At 39.2% G+C, this 20,689-nt stretch overlaps 1 protein-coding gene across 1 annotated transcript in view; it reads right to left on the reverse strand.

Annotated features, from left to right (window-relative positions):
• Positions 1 to 20,205, reverse strand: part of PPP2R2B (protein phosphatase 2 regulatory subunit Bbeta) — a gene marked incomplete at both ends in the record, with an annotated part of 458,963 nt that extends 438,758 nt beyond the window's left edge. Inside the window, one exon of the mRNA XM_081230516.1 lies at positions 20,156 to 20,205. Coding sequence (XP_081086642.1) covers positions 20,156 to 20,205 — 50 coding nt within the window. The remainder of the gene's footprint in view (positions 1 to 20,155) is intronic.
• Positions 20,206 to 20,689: the final 484 nt, after the last annotated feature.

Here is a 20,689-nt window from a genome sequence, read left to right on the forward strand (position 1 = left end):
GTCATATGGTAGTTCTATTTGTAGTTTTTTAAGGAACCTCCATATCTTTAAACAAAGATAAACAAACTGGACCTAATGAAGCTTAAAAGCTTTTGCACAGCAAAGGAAACCATAAACAAGACCAAAACACAACCTTCAGAATGGGAGAAAATATTTGCAAATGAAGCAACTGACAGAGGATTAATCTCCAAAATTTACAAGCAGCTCATGCAGCTCAATAACAAAAAAACAAACAACCCAATCCCAAAATGGGCAGAAGACCTAAATAGACATTTCTCCAAAGAAGATATACAGACTGCCAACAAACACATGAAAGAATGCTCAACATCATTCTGCTGGTGGGAATGTGAATGGGTACAGCCACTATGGAGAACAGTATGGAGGTTCCTTGAAGCCCAACTCTTACGGGAAAGTTACCCTGGTCATTCTGTTTTAACATGTTTTTACAACCTTCTTTGGGGAAATATCATCATCACAGTCTTTTATTTTGCTAAGAAGTAAACTAAATTCCGGGGGTGGGGGAATTAGATTATTTAAGGTCAGTCAGGCTGAGACTGCCCAGGTTTTTACTCTCAGGTCAAAACAGAGCAAATTCCTATTCATTCTTCAAATCTTAAATAGAATGTCACATCATCAGAGAGAGATTTCTTAATGCCTCAGACAGGGTCAAATCCATCTGCTACAGACTCTCAAATACCATCCTCCCCTTTTAAAACACCCATTTATTATTGGTCATATTTGTTGAGCATCTATGTATGCCAGGGTGCTAAGGAGTCAATAGTAAACAAGACAGATAAAATACCTGCCCTCTCCTTCAGGTATAATTATCGCTCCTAACATACAGGGCTGTGATGAGGATTAACTTATGAAAGTGATTAGAATTCTACATGGCACAAAGTAAATGCTATTCAATTACTTTGATCACTGCTATAAAGTGTCTATCTCCCTTGCCAGGCTCTAAGTGGGTAGGACTTTGACTTTTCTCTGCTGAATCCTAAGTGTGAGGCTCACTGCCTGACACATAATAGGAATTCAATAAATATGTGCTGGACTGAATTGAGTTGAACTGAACAAGGGGAATTCTGACATAATTGCCATCAATTTCCCCACACTCTCCAGTCAGTGTGTGAAACTCACAATTTGGTACTTTCTGATCTGCAAGGAAGAGGAACCTCTTTTTGTTAGTTCATTCATCCATTGATACAAGATAATATTTTTAGCAGCTTTTAAATTCTAGGCACCCTTCTAGATGTTGGCGATACAGCAGTAAATAATATATTAAGGTTTAGCTCACTGAGTTTACATTTTAGAAGAAGGAGATAGACAATAAACAAGTAAATATTATATCAACAAGGTTATTTCAGATGGTGAAAAGAAGAATAGTGATCCAGCAATTCCACTTCTAGGTACTCATCCAAAGAAAATGAAACCAGTAACTCAAAAAGACATATGCACTCCCAAGTTCACTGCGGCATTATTTACCATAGCCAAGATGTGGAAACAACCTAAGTGTCCACCAATGGATGAATGGATAAAGAAGATATGTTTTGTGTTTGTGTGTGTGTATGTATACACACACACACATATATACAATGGAATATTATTCATCCATAAAAGGAAGGAAATCTTGTCATTTGTGACTACATGTGTGGAACTTGATGGCATTATGTTAAGTGAACTAAATCAGACAGAAAAAGATAAATACCATATGATCTCACTTATATGTGTAATCTAAAACAAACCAGCAAAAAAAACCTACCCCAAGCTCACAGATACAGAGAACAGATTGGTGATATTCAGAGGCAGGGTGTGGGAGGCAGGCAAAATGGGTGAAAGTGGTCAAAAGCACAAACGTCCAGTTATAAAATAAACAAGTCATGAAGATGTAAAGTATGGTGACTATAGTTAATAACACTGTATTGCGTATTTGAAAGTCACTAAGAGAGTAGATCTTAAAAGTTCTCATCCTAAGAAAAAAATATTGTAATGATATATGGTGACAGATAACTAGACTTATTTAGATGATCATTTCACAATATTTACAAATATAGTATCATCATAATGCACACCTGAACCTATGTCAATTATACCTTAATTTAAAAAATAGTAGACTGAAGAAAATAAAATAGGGGATGTGGTAGAGTGGCTGCTTTGCTTGGATGGTCACAAAAGGCTTCTCTGAGGAGGTGACATTTCAGCTGAGGGCTGAAAGACAAGGTGCTGGACAAGAAAGGGTTTTGATCCTCTCCTTCACTCTCTGCAGCCTACAATTTACCTTCAGAGAAATTTTCTCTTCCAACTCAATGACTGAAATATTTGATTATTTTAAAGTAATAAAATCAACTAAAATCAATTAAAAATAAATAAAAATACAATATGTGCACCAAAAAAAAATAAAGTAATAAATTGTTTAGTGTTTGATTCACTGCATTACTATAAGTTCAGTGGGGGCAAAGGGTGCACTGTCTTGATCACTGTGGTATCCCCCAGACCTAGCGGAGAAGTCAGTGGAGACTTGACCCACATTTCTGATTGGCAGACTGGACCGGTTGCTGAGTCAGCTGTCTTGCCATGTGACTAAAGCAAGTGAGAGGTAGGCAGCCACAGATAAGACTAAAGAGGATTCTGAAGATGGAGGAGAGCCTCAATTTAGAGCAGATGCTACCATGCAGCAAGGAGAGAAACAATAGTCATTTACAACAGAATATTTTGGCTCTCATTGAAAAGACTATAGAATGAAAAGCATAATAAAGCCAAGCACATTTCCCACCAAATTTTTTTATACTAATTCTCACAGTACCTATAAAAAGTAGATAAATAACTTCTCCTAACTTATTGAGATGTCGGAGCAAGTAGCTGATAGATAGATAGATAGATAGACAGATAGACAGACAGACAGATAGATAGATAGATGATAGATTCTAAACCATAGAAATATGATTTGATTTTAATAGATGATGATAAGAATCATAATTACAACCACCACCAAATCTGAGTTCTTACTAGGTCCAGCCACTCTACTAACCACTATACCTAGAAGAGCTCATTTAATCCTCTTAAAAATTATAATAAAGTAAATGTTATTATTTTATTTGTTTATGCATGAGGAAATTTGCATAGAGATATTAAGTAACTTGCCAATTGTAAGCAGGTAGAGGAACTAAGATTCTAGTGCAGACTTTTCACTCCTACTCCCACGCTGTGTAGATGCTGTGCTGCTTCCTGGGCTCCATGATCTTGACATTCTCTCCTGTGTAGTCTAGTGTAAGACAGAATACCTAGAATGAGACTAAACTTCTGTGTCTACTTATTTGGAACTTGTGAACATTCGATCAGGGCTGGTCAAGTTTACTTCTGACCTATTTGAAAGAAAGGGTTTGCTAATGACTAGCATAATCATGTGGGAGAAATCTAACCAAATCCATGCACCTACCCGTCAATGACCCCAGAGAGTCAATATGCATTGAAGGTTTACTATTTCTAAGACACAAAGCCAAGGGCTGTGGGAGTGGGGGGATGGATAAGACACAATGTGTAAAGGTGAGTAGGGAGGTAAGAAATAAAGAAATAAATGAAAAATATAAATATCAATATATTAAAAATTACAGAAGGTCCATAAGAGAGTAAGAGATAAGTAAGTGCACAGTAGGAAACTCTCACAGTTAACTGGTACGTGGGATCAGATTCCAAGAAGACTTCCTGGAGGTGGTGGCATTTGAGATAGGATTTGAAGGACAGAGAGAATTTGAATCTGTAGAGATGTGAGTGGTAAGAACATTCTGATAGGAAGTAATAATTAGAGCAATAGTTTGAAGGTAGGGAACCTCAAGAATTATATGGGGGAATAGTGAGTACTTCTGTTTATTAGTCAGTCTATTGTAAGATGTTTCTTAATGCTACTTTATGAATATGAAAATAATAATATTACATTAAAATTTTTTTATAGTTATCACAACTCAAATTCACTCTTTCCCCTATTTACTCCAAATTCATGGAATTATAAAACGTGTTTTAAATATATAAAGCAGATTCCAACTTCTATGTTTGGGCTATGCACTAATTGGCTTTCATTCAGAAAGAGTGGACTTCAACCTCCCTTCATCCAAGCTGGATAAAGAACAACCCAATTATTCAGTCCGTATTATATCTCAAAGCCTTTGTAAGAAGAAAGTATTACAATGTAAATCCAGAATGTGTTTCCAATTCCTCAAAAGGAACTGCTTTGTCTGCTTTTCTCATGCACAGCTCTGGGTTGTAACTACACCATGAACAGTATGAAAAGGAATCAATATGCTAAGGTAATAACAATATATTTCTTCTGGATTTCTCTGACTACGATATCCATTCCAGCCTTATTCCCCAATACTAGGCAGCACTATTTCCTTTTGGACAGATGAGAATATTGGAGGATTTTAAGGCAACCCAGCACATGAATCCAGGTGGTAAGATCTTAGTATTCTGACCCTTAGGCCACCCTTTAGAGATACAAGAAAAGGTATTTGAGTGATCAGGTTTAATGCCTTCTCTGGAAAACACTTCTAACCCAAGTTTTTCCTTGATTCTGAGAGGTCATAATAGTAAATCTTTCAAGAGGTAGCCGGGGAGAGAACGTTCTACCTGTTGCTCTTGAGGTTCAGAGCAAGACTTGCTCATTCAGCCAAGACTTCCCTGGAGAGTCTGCACTGCACACACAGCCTGTGAGGAGTTCTGTTTGGTCTGCAGAGTATTTTATGTTTTAATTCAAACTTCATGCCTTTAAATGGTCTGTGCACTCACCAGTCTCTCTGCATCTGGAGAGATTTATACACTTATGTTCCCCTCTGTTTCTGTCTATGGACTTTGCTTTCCAGCAGGGTTCCTCAGCTTCAGCACTATTGACGTTCAGGGCTGGATAATTTGGTGGTGGTGGCAGAGAAGCTGGGGTGGGGGTACTGAAGGATGGGGGAGGAGGTCTATGCTGTGCATCGTAGGAGGTTTAGCAGCATCTCTGGCCTCTACCTACTACATGCCAGCAACAAGCCCTCCCTGCCTCAGTCGTGACAATTAAAAAAAAAATGTTTCTAGACATTGCTGAATATCCCCTGGAGGGCAAAATCCTATCCCACTCCCTATCCCCACAGTGAGAATCACTGCTTTATAGCAATATGTCTTCAGAGACCAGGGCTGGGGTAATGGCCACATTAACTGTACATCAGGCAGCATCATGTGGGCAAGTAACACGCTGAGAGGAGAACTGAGTTCTAACTGTACTTCTTCATATCTTGGAGTCCTCACCTTACTCTCCCACAGATCTGGTGTATAAATCCTATGAAACAATATTCGTAGAAGTGTTTTGACAATTTGAAAATATAATGTTGTCGCCATTTGGTCTAACTTGGGTCTTTAGGCAGCCACTGGTACTGGCACATTGAAAAATGGCAGCTCTATTCTGTGATAAATTATTTAAGTTGGAAGGAATCCCATCCACCAATTTTACTGACAGGGCATTGAACTAGTAATAAGAAACATCATTCTTGCCACTAGGATGAATTTTCTTAGAGTCTTCTGTCTTGTTGGGCTTTGCTGATTGGAAAGCTGGTGGTCATTCATTCACGCATGCATTTATTCAATAATATTTGTTCAGTAGCATGATGTGCCAGGCCCTGTGCTGGGCATTAGGGCTGCTTATACAACTTGCAGTTGTAGTAGACACATTATATATGGCCCTGCCTTCATGGAGATTATGATCTAGCAGAGGAAACATGCAAGGAGTAAGGAAATCATAATGCATTTGGCAAGTGCTATGATAGATAACATCTAGGACCTCTTGGAAGGGCCATCAAGCTGAGAGTCCAGGGTTAGGGAAGGCTTACTAGGAAAAGTGAAACCAAGGCTGAGATGTGAATGATGAGTAGGGGTGTGCCAGGGAAAGAGAGGGTGAACAATATTTGTGGCAAAGAGGACAACACATGTGTAGTGCTGGAGGTGAGGGGCTATGGCATGAGGGGAAAATGGAGCACAGGGGACATGAAGGAAAACAGAGTGAGGCTGGAAGTATCCTAAGAACAATGGGGCCCACTGAAGGATTTAGGGAGGCAAGTGACTTGTGTGCACATGAGAAATACGACTACAGGTACAGGGTGAAGAACAGGCTGGAGGTGGTCAAGACAAGAAGGAGGATGGAGAAAACCAAGGAGGCTGCTTCAATATCCAGAGAAGGGAAGATGGTGCCAAACTAGGAGAGTGGCAATGGTGTTGGAGAGGTCAAGGGATGCTAGAGATTATATCTGAGATATTCAGGAGCAAGAATGATAAAGGACTTAGACTACATGAGCAGGTGTGTTGAGGGAAATGAGGAATGCAGAGTCAAGGATGACTCTAAGGTGTGTGGGTGGGCTTCTGGAGGAAGTAAGTGGAGTTGACTAAGGCCACTGCTGTTCCTTACAAAAAAATGAAAGAATGTTTATGGGGCTCCTGCTGAATGCAGTTCCCTGAGCTAAATACTAACAAGCATTATCTCATTTAAGTCTTACAACATCCCTATGATATAGGATCTATTATTTTTAGTACGTGCTTCAGGACACACAACTGGTAATGACAAAGCCAAGATTCTGACTCAGCTTCCTGATTCCAGCACCTGGTCTCTGAAGCACCATATGTCAACATTATTAATTCACCTGAGTGTTCACGTCTAAGTTTAAATCATAGGTCTTCTGGTTACTAACAAGTTTAGAGGGATCAGTGCATCATTTAAACTCTTTGAATCTCAGTTTCTTCAGCCAAAATCTGGGTATTAGAATACCTCCTTCACAGAGTTGGTATAATGGTTAAATTAGTCTTAATACTGAAAAAGCAAACATTTATTGATGCTGACTATATTCCATGTTGTGTCATAAATACTTTATATATATTACCTAATTTCATCCTCACAAGGGCCCTTGAAGTGGCTTCAATTATTTTCTCTATGTTACAGATGAGGAAACAGAGGCACAGAGAGATTAAATGCATACTCAGAGTTACAAAACTGGGATGCAAACGTGGGTGTGCATTTCTGGAGCCTGGGCTGCCAAAACTGAGGAACGTTTCCCCAATACTGAGGTGGCCGGTAGAGTCTGAACAGCAAAAGATGTGGGTTGTCATGTTACCTAAAGTTTTTTTGCCTTTATGAATGTATTTGCACTTTTTTTCAGTAATGTACGGAAGAGCCTGGGATTCTCCAATATCTGTGGATAGGTGGACTTCTTGTTATAAGGAGCTTTTTAATTGTAACTTATTGGGTGATGTAGCAATTAAGGGGTTATAACACTGTTCCTCTGAACTGTCTTGTGTTTGCAGCACTTGGATGGTGTGTTGAACAGGTGGGATAGAATGTAAGTGACAGGACTTTGTGTTTTGAACTGCAGATCATTTGCATGTCCTGCCTTTTTTTTTTTTTAATCTCCCAATTAAAAAGTTCTTTAAAGCTGTTCATTTTATTGCTTGGAAAGGTGTAATATACTTACTGAATCAAAGGATCATGAGAGATTACTACAAGCAACTCTATGCCAATAAAATGGACAACCTGAAAGAAAAGGACAAATTCTTAGAAATGCACAACCTTCCAAGACTGAACCAGGAAGAAACAGAAAATGTGAACAGACCAATCACAAGAACTGAAATTGAAACTGTGATTAAAAATCTTCCAACAAACAAAAGCCCAGGACCAGATGGCTTCACAGGTGAATTCTACCAAACATTTACAGAAGAGCTAACACCTATCATTCTCAAACTCTTCCAAAACATAGCAGAGGGAGGAACACTCCCAAACTCATTTTACCCATCACCCTGATACCAGAACCAGACAAAGATGTCACAAAGAAAGAAAACTACAGGCCAATATCACTGATGAACATAGATGCAAAAATCCTCAACAAAATACTAGCAAACAGAATCCAACAGCACATTAAAAGGATCATACACCACGATCAAGTGCGGTTTATCCCAGGAATGCAAGCATTCTTCAATATATGCAAATCAATCAATGTGATACACCATATTAACAAATTGAAGGAGAAAAACCATATGATCATCTCAATAGATGCAGAGAAAGCTTTTGACAAAATTCAACACCCATTTATGATAAAAACCCTCCAGAAAGTAGGCATAGAGGGAACTTTCCTCAACATAATAAAGGCCATATATGACAAACCCACAGCCAACATCATCCTCAATGGTGAAAAACTGAAACCATTTCCACTAAGATCAGGAACAAGAAAAGGTTGCCCACTCTCACCACTATTATTCAACATAGTTTTGGAAGTTTTAGCCACAGCAATCAGAAAAGAAAAAGAAAGAAAAGGAATCCAAATGGGAAAAGAAGAAGTAAAGCTGTCACTGTTTGCAGATGACATGATACTATACATAGAGAATCCGAAAGATGCTACCAGAAAACTACTAGAGCTAATCAATGAATGTGGTAAATTAGCAGGATACAAAACTAATGCACAGAAATCTCTAGCATTCCTATACACTAATGAAGAAAAATCTGAAAGTGAAATTAAGAAAACCCTCCCATTTACCATTGCAACAAAAACAATAAAATATCTAGGAATTAACCTACCTAAGGAAACAAAAGACCTGTATGCAAAAAATTATAAGACACTGATGAAAGAAATTAAAGATAATACAAATAGATGGAGAGATATACCATGTTCTTGGATTGGAAGAATCAACATTGTGAAAATGATTCTACTATCCAAAGCAATCTACAGATTCAATGCAATCCCTATCAAACTACCACTGGCATTTTTCACAGAACTAGAACAAAAAAGTTCACAGTTTGTATGGAAACGCAAAAGACCCTGAATAGGCAAAGCAATCTTAAGAAAGAAAAACGGAGCTGGAGAAATCAGGCTCCCTGACTTCAGACTATACTACAAAGCTACAGTAATCAAGACAGTATGGTACTGGCACAAAAACAGAAATATAGATCAATGGAACAGGATAGAAAGCCCAGAGATAAACCCATGCACATATGGTCACCTTACATTTGATAAAGGAGGCAAGGGCAAAAATGGAGAAAAGACAGCCTCTTCAATAAGTGGTGCTGGGAACACTGGAGAGGTACATGTAAAAGTATGAAATTAGAACACTCCCTAACACCATACACAAAAATAAACTCAAAATGGATTAAAGACCTAAGTGTAAGGCCAGACACTATAAAACTCTTAGAGGAAAACATAGGCAGAACACTCTATGACATACATCACAGCAAGATCCTTTTTGACCCACCTCCTAGAGAAATGGAAATAAAAACAAAGATAAACAAATTGGACCTAATGAAACTTAAAAGCTTTTGCACAGCAAAGGAAACCATAAACAAGACCAAAACACAACCCTCAGAATGGGAGAAAATATTTGCAAATGAAGCAACTGACAAAGGATTAATCTCCAGAATTTACAAGCAGCTCATGCAGCTCAATATCAAAAAAAAAAAAAAAACCAACCCAATCCTATAATGGGCAGAAGACCTAAATACACATTTCTCCAAAGAAGATATACAGATTGCCAACAAACACATGAAAGAATGCTCAACATCATTAATCATTAGAGAAATGCAAATCAAAACTACAATGAGATATCATCTCACACCAGTCAGAATGGCCATCATCAAAAAATCTACAAACAATAAATTCTGGAGAGGGTGTGGAGAAAAGGGAACCCTCTTACACTGTTGGTAGAAGTGTAAATTGATACCGCCACTATGGAGAACAGTATGGAGGTTCCTTAAAAAACTAAAAATAGAACTACCATACGACACAGCAATCCCACTACTGGGCATATACCCTGAGAAAACCATAATTCAAAAAGAGTCATGTACCAAAATGTTCATTGCAGCTCTATTTACAATAGCCAGGACATGGAAGCAACCTAAGTGTCCATCAACAGATGAATGGATAAAGAAGATGTGGTACATATATACAATGGAATATTACTCAGCCATAAAAAGAAACGAAATTGAGTTATTTGTAGTGAGGTGGATGGAACTAGAGACTGTCATACAGGGTGAAGCAAGTCAGAAAGAGAAAAACAAATACTGTATGCTAACACATATATATGGAATCTAAGAAAAAACAAAAAGAAAAGGTCACGAAGAACCTAGGGGCAGGACGGGGAATAAAGACACAGACCTACTAGAGAATGGACTTGAGAATATGGGGAGGGGGAAGGGTAAGCTGTGACAAAGTGAGAGAGTGGCATGGACATATATACACTACCAAACGTAAAATAGATAGCTAGTGGGAAGCAGCTGCATAGCACAGGGAGGTCAGCTCGGTGCTTTGTGACCACCTAGAGGGGTGGGATAGGGAGGGTGGGAGGGAGGGAGACACAAGAGGGAAGAGATATGGGGATATATGTATATGTATAACTGATTCACTTTGTTATAAAGCAGAAACAAACACACCATTGTAAAGCAATTATACTCCAATAAAGATGTTAAAAAAATAAAATAAAATAAAATAAAAATAAATAAATAAATAAACACTGAAGAAAAAGGCATAATGCTTCCTTGAAACCTTGGGCCCAAAACCAGGTGTCACTCTACAGGGTCCATGTGCTTAATTATTTATTCTTGGCTTTTAAATTACATTAACGAATAACATAGGCAATAAGTGGGATGATGCTCAGCCTGCTAAATCAGTAACATAAGAAGAAAACAAAAGGCTAGTTATCTTCTCATACATCCAGACAGCAGCTTCAAGGAAGTCAGACAAGGGAAGCTTGGCATTTGGATTTACTGGAGCCAAATGTTCTACAAAGAACTAGCCAGTGAACCTCCACCCTTTGCCCAGTGGTAGCATTAGGATTGGTCTGCCTCTGCTTCCTGTAGTTGACACTGTTGTTGGACTACCTGGAATGGCAGCCCATTCCTTGCTGGAAAGCCCAGGTTTTATTGTGGCATCCTCTACTCGGAGATGACCATCCTGTACCAAGCTTAGATGCAAGCCTGATCTGTGTAAAGCAGCTAGACTAACCCCACTTTCCTTGTCCATATCGGTTTAAAAATGGGTATATGACTCAGACTGAGGCCAAGGGGACAACATAAGAAATCGTTAGGGACATCTGGAAGAAAAAAATTGTCAAAAAACCCCCACAACCATGTCTTTTCACTGTATATTGTGTCTCTCTGAGTGTGACACCCTGAATGGCTGCAGTTGTCTTGGGACAAAGCTGACATTCCAAGGATAGCAAGGCAGGGAGGTGAAGAGAATCTGAGTCCTCCATGCTGTACTTCAGCCAGGGAATTAGTCGGCTCTGGGGGGCTCCCTGCCTCAGGACTTATGTGAAACTAGGTAATGGCAGTAACTGCTTAACTGGGTTCTTTGCTTCTGACCCTGGCCCCTTACTGTTTATTATTGACCTGTTGTTAAAAAGAGCATTTTATGAGCACTGGCTCTCTACCTCATTCAGGCAGAAGTTCAGGTCTTTGTAATGGTCTCTAAGGCCCCTGCTTGCATCTGCCTGTCATCATCTCTCTTGTCTCCACCTCTCACAACTTCTCTCTTTGCTCACTCAACTTCAGCCCCACTAGCCTCATGTCTAGTCCTTGAACATACCAGATAAGCTCTTGCCTCAGGGCATTTGCACTGACCATTACCTCTATCTGGAACTCTCCTTCCCAGATATCCATATGACTTGATCTCTCACCTTCTTCATATCATTGCTAAAATGTTATCTTTTGCATGACATCTTGACCATCCTATTTAAAAGAGAACACCCACACCCCTAGACCTTCTGTTGCCTTACTTTCCTCAATTGCACTTATAACTTTATATGTTATATTCCACTTATTTATTTTATCTATTGTCTATCCCCTCCACTACTGAATCTCCAATGCCTAGAACGCCTAGCACACAGTGGGTACTTAGCAGATATTTGCAGATCTAAGGAAGAGGTAATAACTCTTTTGCTGCTCCATATGTTAGATGAATTTTCCTGTTGCAACTAGAAGCATCTTGAGTAAAGGATTTCGCTTGGGCTGCCATGTGACCAATGCCCTGCATTTTCAAGACGGTCAACCATGTTTCAAATTCACAGTCAGTGCTTCTAGAACAGAGTGCTCCCCACCCCAAAGCCATCTTCAATCTATATTGTGTAGTGGAAGATGAGCAGAAGAAAACTCGCTGGTGTAGGATTCAAAAGTTTGCTTTCTGGTCTCTATGAGACCATGGGCAATTTAAAATTTATCTCTATTTGCCTTAATCTTTTCATCTCTGTGAGGAATAATCTATCTACTATCAGTAATATCTATATTATCTCTTTTATACCTGTAACATGAGATTATAAAACCTACTCTAGGGCTTCCCTGGTGGCGCAGCGGTTGAGAGTCCGCCTGCCGATGCAGGGCACACTGGTTCGTGCCCCGGTCTGGGAGGATCCCACATGCCATGGAGCGGCTAGGCCCGTGAGCCACGGCCGCTGAGCCTGCGCATCTGGAGCCTGTGCTCCGCAGCGGGAGAGGCCACAACAGTGAGAGGCCCGCGTACCGAAAAAAAAAAAACCAAAAAAAACCTACTCTAGTTATCTCCCATGGGGGTTATAAAAAAAAAATAACCCATATATATTAAAAGCAGAAAAGTGCTATGTTATATTTATGATGGATTGTTTTAAAATGAGTTAGTTTATTCTCCTGTAAACATTCATTATTTTTGTATTAATGGTAATCATATTTTTTTTTGCTTTGTTGACATTTAGTATGTGCTGAAGGCTCTATTCATTCAGTAAGTCTTCACTGAGCCCGTTCTTGGTGTCAGGCTATTTTCCAGGGGTGTGCTATCACACAAACTCTGATTTCAGACAGGTGTGTTACTGGGGTAGGTTGTTGAACTTTCTGAGCCTCAATTTCCTCCTCTGTAAAATGAGGTTGCCTCATATCTTGTGGCAAAAATTAAATGAGATAATATATTCAAAGTTATTATTACAGAATCTGGCCCGGTGCAGTCTGATTAAATAGAATTATCATTATTATTACTCTACCATGGCCAAGTACTGTGTAGTACTTTTCAAGATCTTATTAAGAAAGCTTCAGGGAGAGGGGAGGAAGGGATAGACTGGGAGTTCGGGATTAACAGGTGCAAACTATTATATATAGAATGGATAAACAACAAGGTTCTATTGTATAGCACAGGGAACTCTATTCAATATCCTGTGATAAACCAAAATGGAAAAGAATGTGAAAAAGAATATATATGTGTGTATATATATATATATATATATGAATCACTTTGCTGTATAGCAGAAATTAATACATTGTAAATCAACTATACTTCAATAAAATAAATTAAAAAAAAAGAAAGCCTCTCAAGACAGCCCAGGGAAGAAGAGTAATTTGCCTAAAGGAATAGTTAAACCCTAAATAAAACTTGGGTCTATGTGTCTAAAGAGCCTGCCTAATTCCTATTCCTTCGTTTGGCCTCAGATTGGCTGCCAGTTACTGTAGAGACCCTTCCCTGAGCCCTCTGCTACCCCACTGTGGGTTGAGTTAGGTGGCTTACTGTTTTCCTAGCATTTTCCACACTCACCCTGGATTGCAATTGACAACCACTTGTTGATATCCCTCAGGAGAGTGTAAACTGCTCACAGGAGGGGAGCAATGGTGCCTTGTTCCCCCAGCCGGTGCCTGGCACAGAGTAGGTGCTCCATAAATATTTGCTGAGGAAACACATTTAAAGTGACTGGTATTAGGGCAGGGGTGAAATGAACAGCCGTGGAGCCTTTTCTCTTTCTTGGCTTGGAAATGTTTAATTACCTAATGCTTACAGAGGAACAGGATGTTTGAACTCAGTGCTGTGCAGAGTATCTGCTTCCCTTCCCCCACAGAGCCGTGCAAGCTTCCTGCAAGTCCACTTCTCACCAAGGCACCTTCAGAGCATGGCAAGCCCGCAGCTCTCTGGCATCAAGGCATCCTCAATCACAGCTGAGAAAAATGCTTTCATCTCGTGGCAACTTGTTCATAATCAGACCAATTTTGCTTCTAGCAGATTGGAGCCCAGTACAAAGTACAGTTGTGTAGGAAATCCCTTTGTAGCTGGCTGGATGCAGGGAGGAGATTCCGGGCTTCCTTTTGATGCACAGAGGAGGGGCTTTTGCTCCCTTCAGTGCCTAGGGCAGAGAACTGGGCTGCACAGTAACTTCGTATTTATTGGCATTCTGATTTCCTTTAAAAAGCACTCAAAATACGCTCAGATGTTCTATCTGCTATGCTCTCACAATAGCTCCCTGATGTCAGGAAAGAACAAATAGAATTTCTCAGTGTCTCTTGGATCAACGTATGTTAGAATTATCTGGGAGGCCTGTGAAATTTGCAAGCTCTTTGATGCCATCCCAGACCTTCTGAATCAGAATCACTAAGGGTAGGACCTGGGAATATGCATTTTAAACCCTCCTCAGGTGATTCATATGCACAATAAGGTTCGAAAAATCATTTGGTGACCTAAGGTCACTAACTGGGTAACCAACCCAGCCTAAAGTTAGAGATAACCTGACTTCAGGTTAGAGCTTGATTAATAACCCTATGTTGGTGGCTTGAGATTGTTGATCCAGAAAGCTTCCGTCCAAAAACAAGAGTTCTTCTTCCCCAAAGGGGAGGTTTTATCATTGCCACCACTGCATCTTATATCTAGGACTAGGAGGAACGAGGCAAGCAAGACTCTGTTTTATATATTTTAGGCTAAGATCTGTGAGGTGACAATCACCCTGTGCCATTTATGTTGCATAAACATCTAAGAAAGGTTATTTGTCCATCACTGGCTTCTTTCTATTATAAAATGAGAAGGTCACAGTCTTTACACTGCTTTGAGATAATCCAATCAGTATTTTTCTTTTTGGGTGACAGCAAAGAGTCATAATGACTAAAGGGAAGCTGAAAAATCATTCCTATGATCCCCACATTTCTCAGACATCAGTGCAGAGATCTGACATTCTTGCATATGTTTTAGGTCGAGGATTCCTGTTTGCTTGGAAGGTCCTTGAAATCATCAGTGTTTAGTTTAGGGTGTATCAGATGCATCTCACATCAGCAGCCAAACTGATATTTTTCTCTCATTAGGCAACTGAATCAATAGACTGCCTCATCCTTCTCACTACGTGAGCTGTCTTTTCAGAAGGAGGGGCAGGAAAGAAGGTTATGCCCATGTAGCAAAACAGAATAAATATCATGTTTATTTCCCATGAAAAAGGTGAAATGACCTATACTGACTGATATTAAAGAACTGCAGAATGGGGAAGAAATACCCCAGAATTGTAGTGTCAGAAAGGAAATGGTTATATGCAATAGCTAAGAAAAAAATCAGAAATCCCACCAGATTATTCTGACATCTTCTCACGCACAGACTCTTACACAAAATCTCAAGAAATTGTCTCATGTCCAGCATAGGCAATTTCCAGCATGTAAAGTGTTCCTAGGATGATGTAGTGTAAAACTACATAAGATGAAATGAGGTACTATATGAAATGTGCATGCTAGGCAAATCAAACACAAGAATTGCACATGGGGAATCAGAAACCTTGAATGTGCATCTTCTAAGAGCTAAAGTAAGTGAACAATGCTTAGATGGCATCCTAACCAGCAGCAAGAGTGAAAGCTTCAGGACATGGACGAGTTGTTTGTTGACTGCATGTCGAATGGTCTGCATGACATATGTGATCCCATCCAGTTCAGTGGTTCCAAATATAATCTAGGTGTTGATGCCACCCTACTTTCTATCTCCATCTCGCATTCTCCCTCTGAAGAGCCACATTCATACATACAACTTCTTTCTTAGTATCTACCCCTGAGTATCTTACAACTTTTTCACACTTATGCTCAAAATGAAGCTCATGATATTTCTCCCTAATGGAGCTCAGGACATGCAACCTCAAAACATGCTTCTTTGGTATATTGATTATTTTGAGCTGAAGGCACTTGAGAAACAGCAAACGTAGGAAGAGGCTTTCTCTGAATTCCCCTCATCTGCCTAAAGACAGATTCTCCAATAGGAACTCATGTTCATAAATCCCCTCCCTGGGAATCTTATCAACCAGGGAAAATTGATTTGTCACAGGTGGACTTATTATCACAGGAGAGAAGACTAGGGGACACCACATCCAGACAAACTTTGTCACAGTCTCTCATCTCTTCCATCTCTTCTTCTAAGGGACCGTTCATCTTTCCTAAAAATAATTAATTCTCCTCTAAGAGGCCTACATCCTTTCTGCTTCCCTTGTTAAGGTGGTATATAAACTCTCAAATCTCACTACTTTTTTGGGTATTCACTTTTTTTCCCGGGTTGCCTCCATGCACAAAGTAAAAGTTTATGCATCTGTATACATTTTCTCCTGTTAATCTTTCTGTTGCCAGTTTATTTCATAGACCCGGCTACTGAATGTAGGAGGGGAGAGGGAATCCCCCCATATGCTTCTTTTCAGGTTTCCCAGTCTCAGTAACTCGCACCCACAAACCACCCAATTGCTCAAGGCCAAAACCCGGGAGCTGTCTTAATTCCCTACTTTACCTCTCCACTAAAATCCATTTCCTTACCTCCAGAATACATCCTGAGTCTCGTACTTCCACATCATCTGCAACTTCTCCCCTCTAATAAAGCCATATTGCCTCTCATCAGAATTCTGATAAGAACTATTTCAACAGTTCCCTCAATATATGAGATTTTGGTCTCTTTTGTATTCAAAGCACTTTAGTCTTTAGTCAAAGCACTTTGTCTTTAGCTCACCTTGCCCTGTATTATATTTATGATGCAATGCCTTATTCTTCTGTGCCAATTCCTGTCTCCCCTTAAATGGTGCATTCCTTGAAAACTTTGACTATATTTATCTTTATAATCCTTTCACTTTCTGGGGCAGTGCCTTGGATCTAATAAGTGCTCACTAAATTTACTGTTGGATCTATAGTATCAATCATCTAATATCCTACTGAATAATATGGAATGTGAAAAAAATCTAGCCTACTAGTTGATACCCAAGATATACATTTAGGTAAATTAGCAGTAAGAGTGGCATGCTGAGCCATATTGGAACCTGAAGCAAAAGGAAAAGTAAATCAGTAATACTGATCCTTTCTTTATTAAACATTTTGATATTTTGTTCATCATGGATTCTTCTCATTAATTTTGGTTTTTTTAAAATATTAAATTAAAATATTTATCTTTATTTTTGTCATTTCACCTAGTCTCAGCCCTGCCTTTATAAAACAATAATGTGATCTGAGCATCTAATAACAACCTAGATTTCATATTCACCTAGCCCTCACACCATCCTAATAGATACCTGTATTATTATCTCCATTTTTCAGACAAGCGAATGTAAGCACAGAGACATTAAGTGATTTGGCCAAGGTCACTGACTAGAGAGTGGTAGAAATGGAACAGAAAAGTCATTAGTAGAAATAAATAAAGTGGAAGGGAAATATTATGTCACTTACATGTGGAATCTAAAAATAATTCAAGGAACCTATATACGAAAAAGGAACAGACTCACAGACACAGAAAAGAAACTATGATTACCAAAGGGGAAAGAGAGGGGAGAGGGAGTTTGGGATTAACAGATATAAACTATTATACATAAAATAGACAAGCAACAAGGATTTACTGTATAGCACAGGGAATTATATTCTCTATCTTGTAATAACCTATAATGGAAAAATAATCAGAAAAAAGTATATATAACTGAATAACTTTCTGTACACCTGAAACTAACACAATATTCTAAGTCAATTATACTTCAATTTTAAAAAAGATACTTCATTAAGCAAAAAAAAAGACTTGAAAGTTCAATAATTTTTATTGACTTAACCCAACTTGGGTTGAGCAGGCCAATTTTAAAAAACCTGATTTTTAAGAACGTTGATTTTTATTAATTGAAAGCCATTCACTCAACAAATATTCAACTGCCATTGAGGTAGTATTAGTTGGACACGTTAGTGTCCAATCTGATTCTCCTCTTAAAAAATGATTTTCCCTTTTTTCACCACTTTAGAGTGATTTTTTCAGACAAAAGTTGGGAGTGACTGTCATTCTGACTATGTCTCAATTAATGGTTAGTTCAAGCAGGCTGCAGTACTTATTTATCATGAGCAGCAAACATTTAAACCCATCCTCTGTTCACCTGCCATGACGATCATAAGAGCATGTGTGAAAAATACAGATTCCTGTGCCTTATTTCAACCTACTAAGTGAGAATCTCTGTCTTCCCAACAATGTTTAAAGAGCTGGGCTTGGGGTCCTATAGACTGGGTTGAAACCCAGCTCACCCATTGATTAGTTATGGAGCTCTTGGCAAAGAACTTAGTCTTTATTTATTTGTTTAGCTTCAATGTCTTCATAAGTTAAGTGGGAATAAAAACCCTTACCACTCAAGATTTTGGTGAGGGTTAAATTAGAATGAAGATCTAATTATAATGGCATTTATAATAACAGCTTACAAATACTGAGTACTCACAAAGTGTAAAGTACCGTGCAAATGCTGTACCTACATTATCTTATTAATTTATTTTAAGCACTTATTAGAGTAATCACTACATAGTAAGTCCTCAACTGATAAGAGCTATGGCTTGAGTAGACACTCAAAACCCTTACAGTAGGAGGGGAGCCAGTCACAAAGACAAGATTTAAGTCTAGAGTCTGAGAATAATGGATAATCTGGAAGAAGTCTAGCCTGGTGGTCCCCAAAGCCAGTCCACCACATCAGAATCATCTGGATGAGCTCATTAAAATACACTGCATCACCCTGGTCCTCAAACCTCTAACTCAGTACCACTTGGAGGATCTGGAAGTCACTACTATTTAAAAAGTGCAAGTGATTTTGAATCAAAGCCAAGATTTAAAACAACTGATTAACTTGAGCTTCAGTTTTCTTAAAATTCATGAGGTTAGGGAATAAGTCATTTTTTCTCCCTTCCCTTTTTTTCTAATGCCTAGGTCAGTGCTGCCATATAGAAGACACTCACAAATATTTTTGATTAGATGAACATAAATGGGTCTAGTAAATCCTGCTCTGTCTACTTTATAGGGGCTTTATGAGAATTGTTTGTAAAGCTTCATTTGATTGTGCATCTGAACAATAGAAGATGTTATACAAAACTGTAACTCTATAGATTTAGTCATTATGTTAGTGTGCTTTTTCTCACTCTTTAAGCATAAATCACTTGGTTTTGAGATATCCACCATTAATTATATCGAGCTTCTAAAAATGAATTATAGCAAGATTGCAGATCAAATAATTTTTACTTAAAGAATTTTTTATTCAGAATTAAAATGCTATAGAATGGCCCCAAAGTTCACATGCATTTATGCATGTTAGTCTCCATATTCAAGTTCAACTCTGCCAACTATTCACATCCTCATTCATTAATATTAACTTTAGACCTGTCTTATACCACATCTGGTATCTATACCTACCAGCAATTTAGTACAGTCTGTTTCAGGCAACCCTTACTACATTCTGCCACAACAGCTGAACCTTGATTTAAAACACCCAGAAGTGCTATTCTAGTTCCTTCCAGTTGCCTATCACTAAGCTATTTTGAAATGAAGACAGCCTTTGGGAGAGTCTTGAAGGTCTCCAAGCTCAGGCTTATGGAAAATAAAGAGAATTAAACGCAATTTCTTCAGGAGGAGGAAAAGGATTGCATTTCCCAGGTAAAGGACCCGGAATAGGAAACTCTCTTGAGAGTCAGAAAGGAAATTATACGCTGATATTGGGACTCAATGTACCCACAGTTTATATTCAAGTCAGACTTGAATTCTTCATTTTCCCCGTGTGTTTCATGTATAGTGGCAAGTCATCTTCAACACAGAATGGAAGGACGAGGTGAACGTCTGACCATCTTGAAATGTTTGCTTTCAGAATTCTACAGAGCTAACAGACCATCCTGAAACAAGACTTGCATAGTTTAGCCCCTCTCACTGCCAACCTATTTCACTGAAAGTTCATTTCAGTGCTGCCTCACTGGTGGGAATAAAATAAGCTTCAACAGAAAAAAAAAAAAGGTAGAAAAAGATGATTAAATCCATTACTAGCTCAGAACGCTATTCTGGGATGTGTGGGGACTTACATTCATGGACACAAAGATGAACATTTCAAATCTGGAACCAGCACAAACCCCAAGGAGGCAAGAAAGAGGGGAGCAGGAGCTTTCTCCTACCTTCGGTGGTTCCAGTCTCCATAGTGCCTTTCACTTGGCTGAAGCACCATAGTGTGTCCCGGGTAAACGCCCCAATTCCTGCAAGGTACACAGGGAGACACTTTGGGTTAGGTAAGGGCTCCCAGTTGTCCTTAAAAGGCCAATAAGGAAAGAAACAGAGAGTGTAATCTATGCACTTCTAAAAGGAGACTTGCACACCAGGTATCATCTTGGGGAGAGGAGACCCTAGTGGGTCCTGGGAGGATGCCCGGTCTGCAAGTATGGCGTCCTGCTGCAAATCCCTGCTCTGGCTCCTCCATACGACCATGCCAGGACCAGTCTGAGCTGGAGCAATCGGAGTTGTCCCTTCTCGGCCCCTGGCAGCATGCTGGAGCAGTGACAGCAGGCCTGCAGGGTGTGACTGCCCCTTTTCATGGGAACACTAAGGCTCGCCATTGTTTTCCTTCTGTGATGGTGGAGGGAGAAAGAGGCAGTTTGTCAGAGGGGAGAGAGGAAAAGAAAGGCAACTTATTTTTTTTTTTTTAACTGGTTTCA

The sequence above is a fragment of the Mesoplodon bidens genome (assembly GCF_964165515.1).
Source record: "Mesoplodon bidens genome assembly, chromosome: 4".
Classification (NCBI taxonomy): Eukaryota; Metazoa; Chordata; class Mammalia; order Artiodactyla; family Ziphiidae; genus Mesoplodon; species Mesoplodon bidens.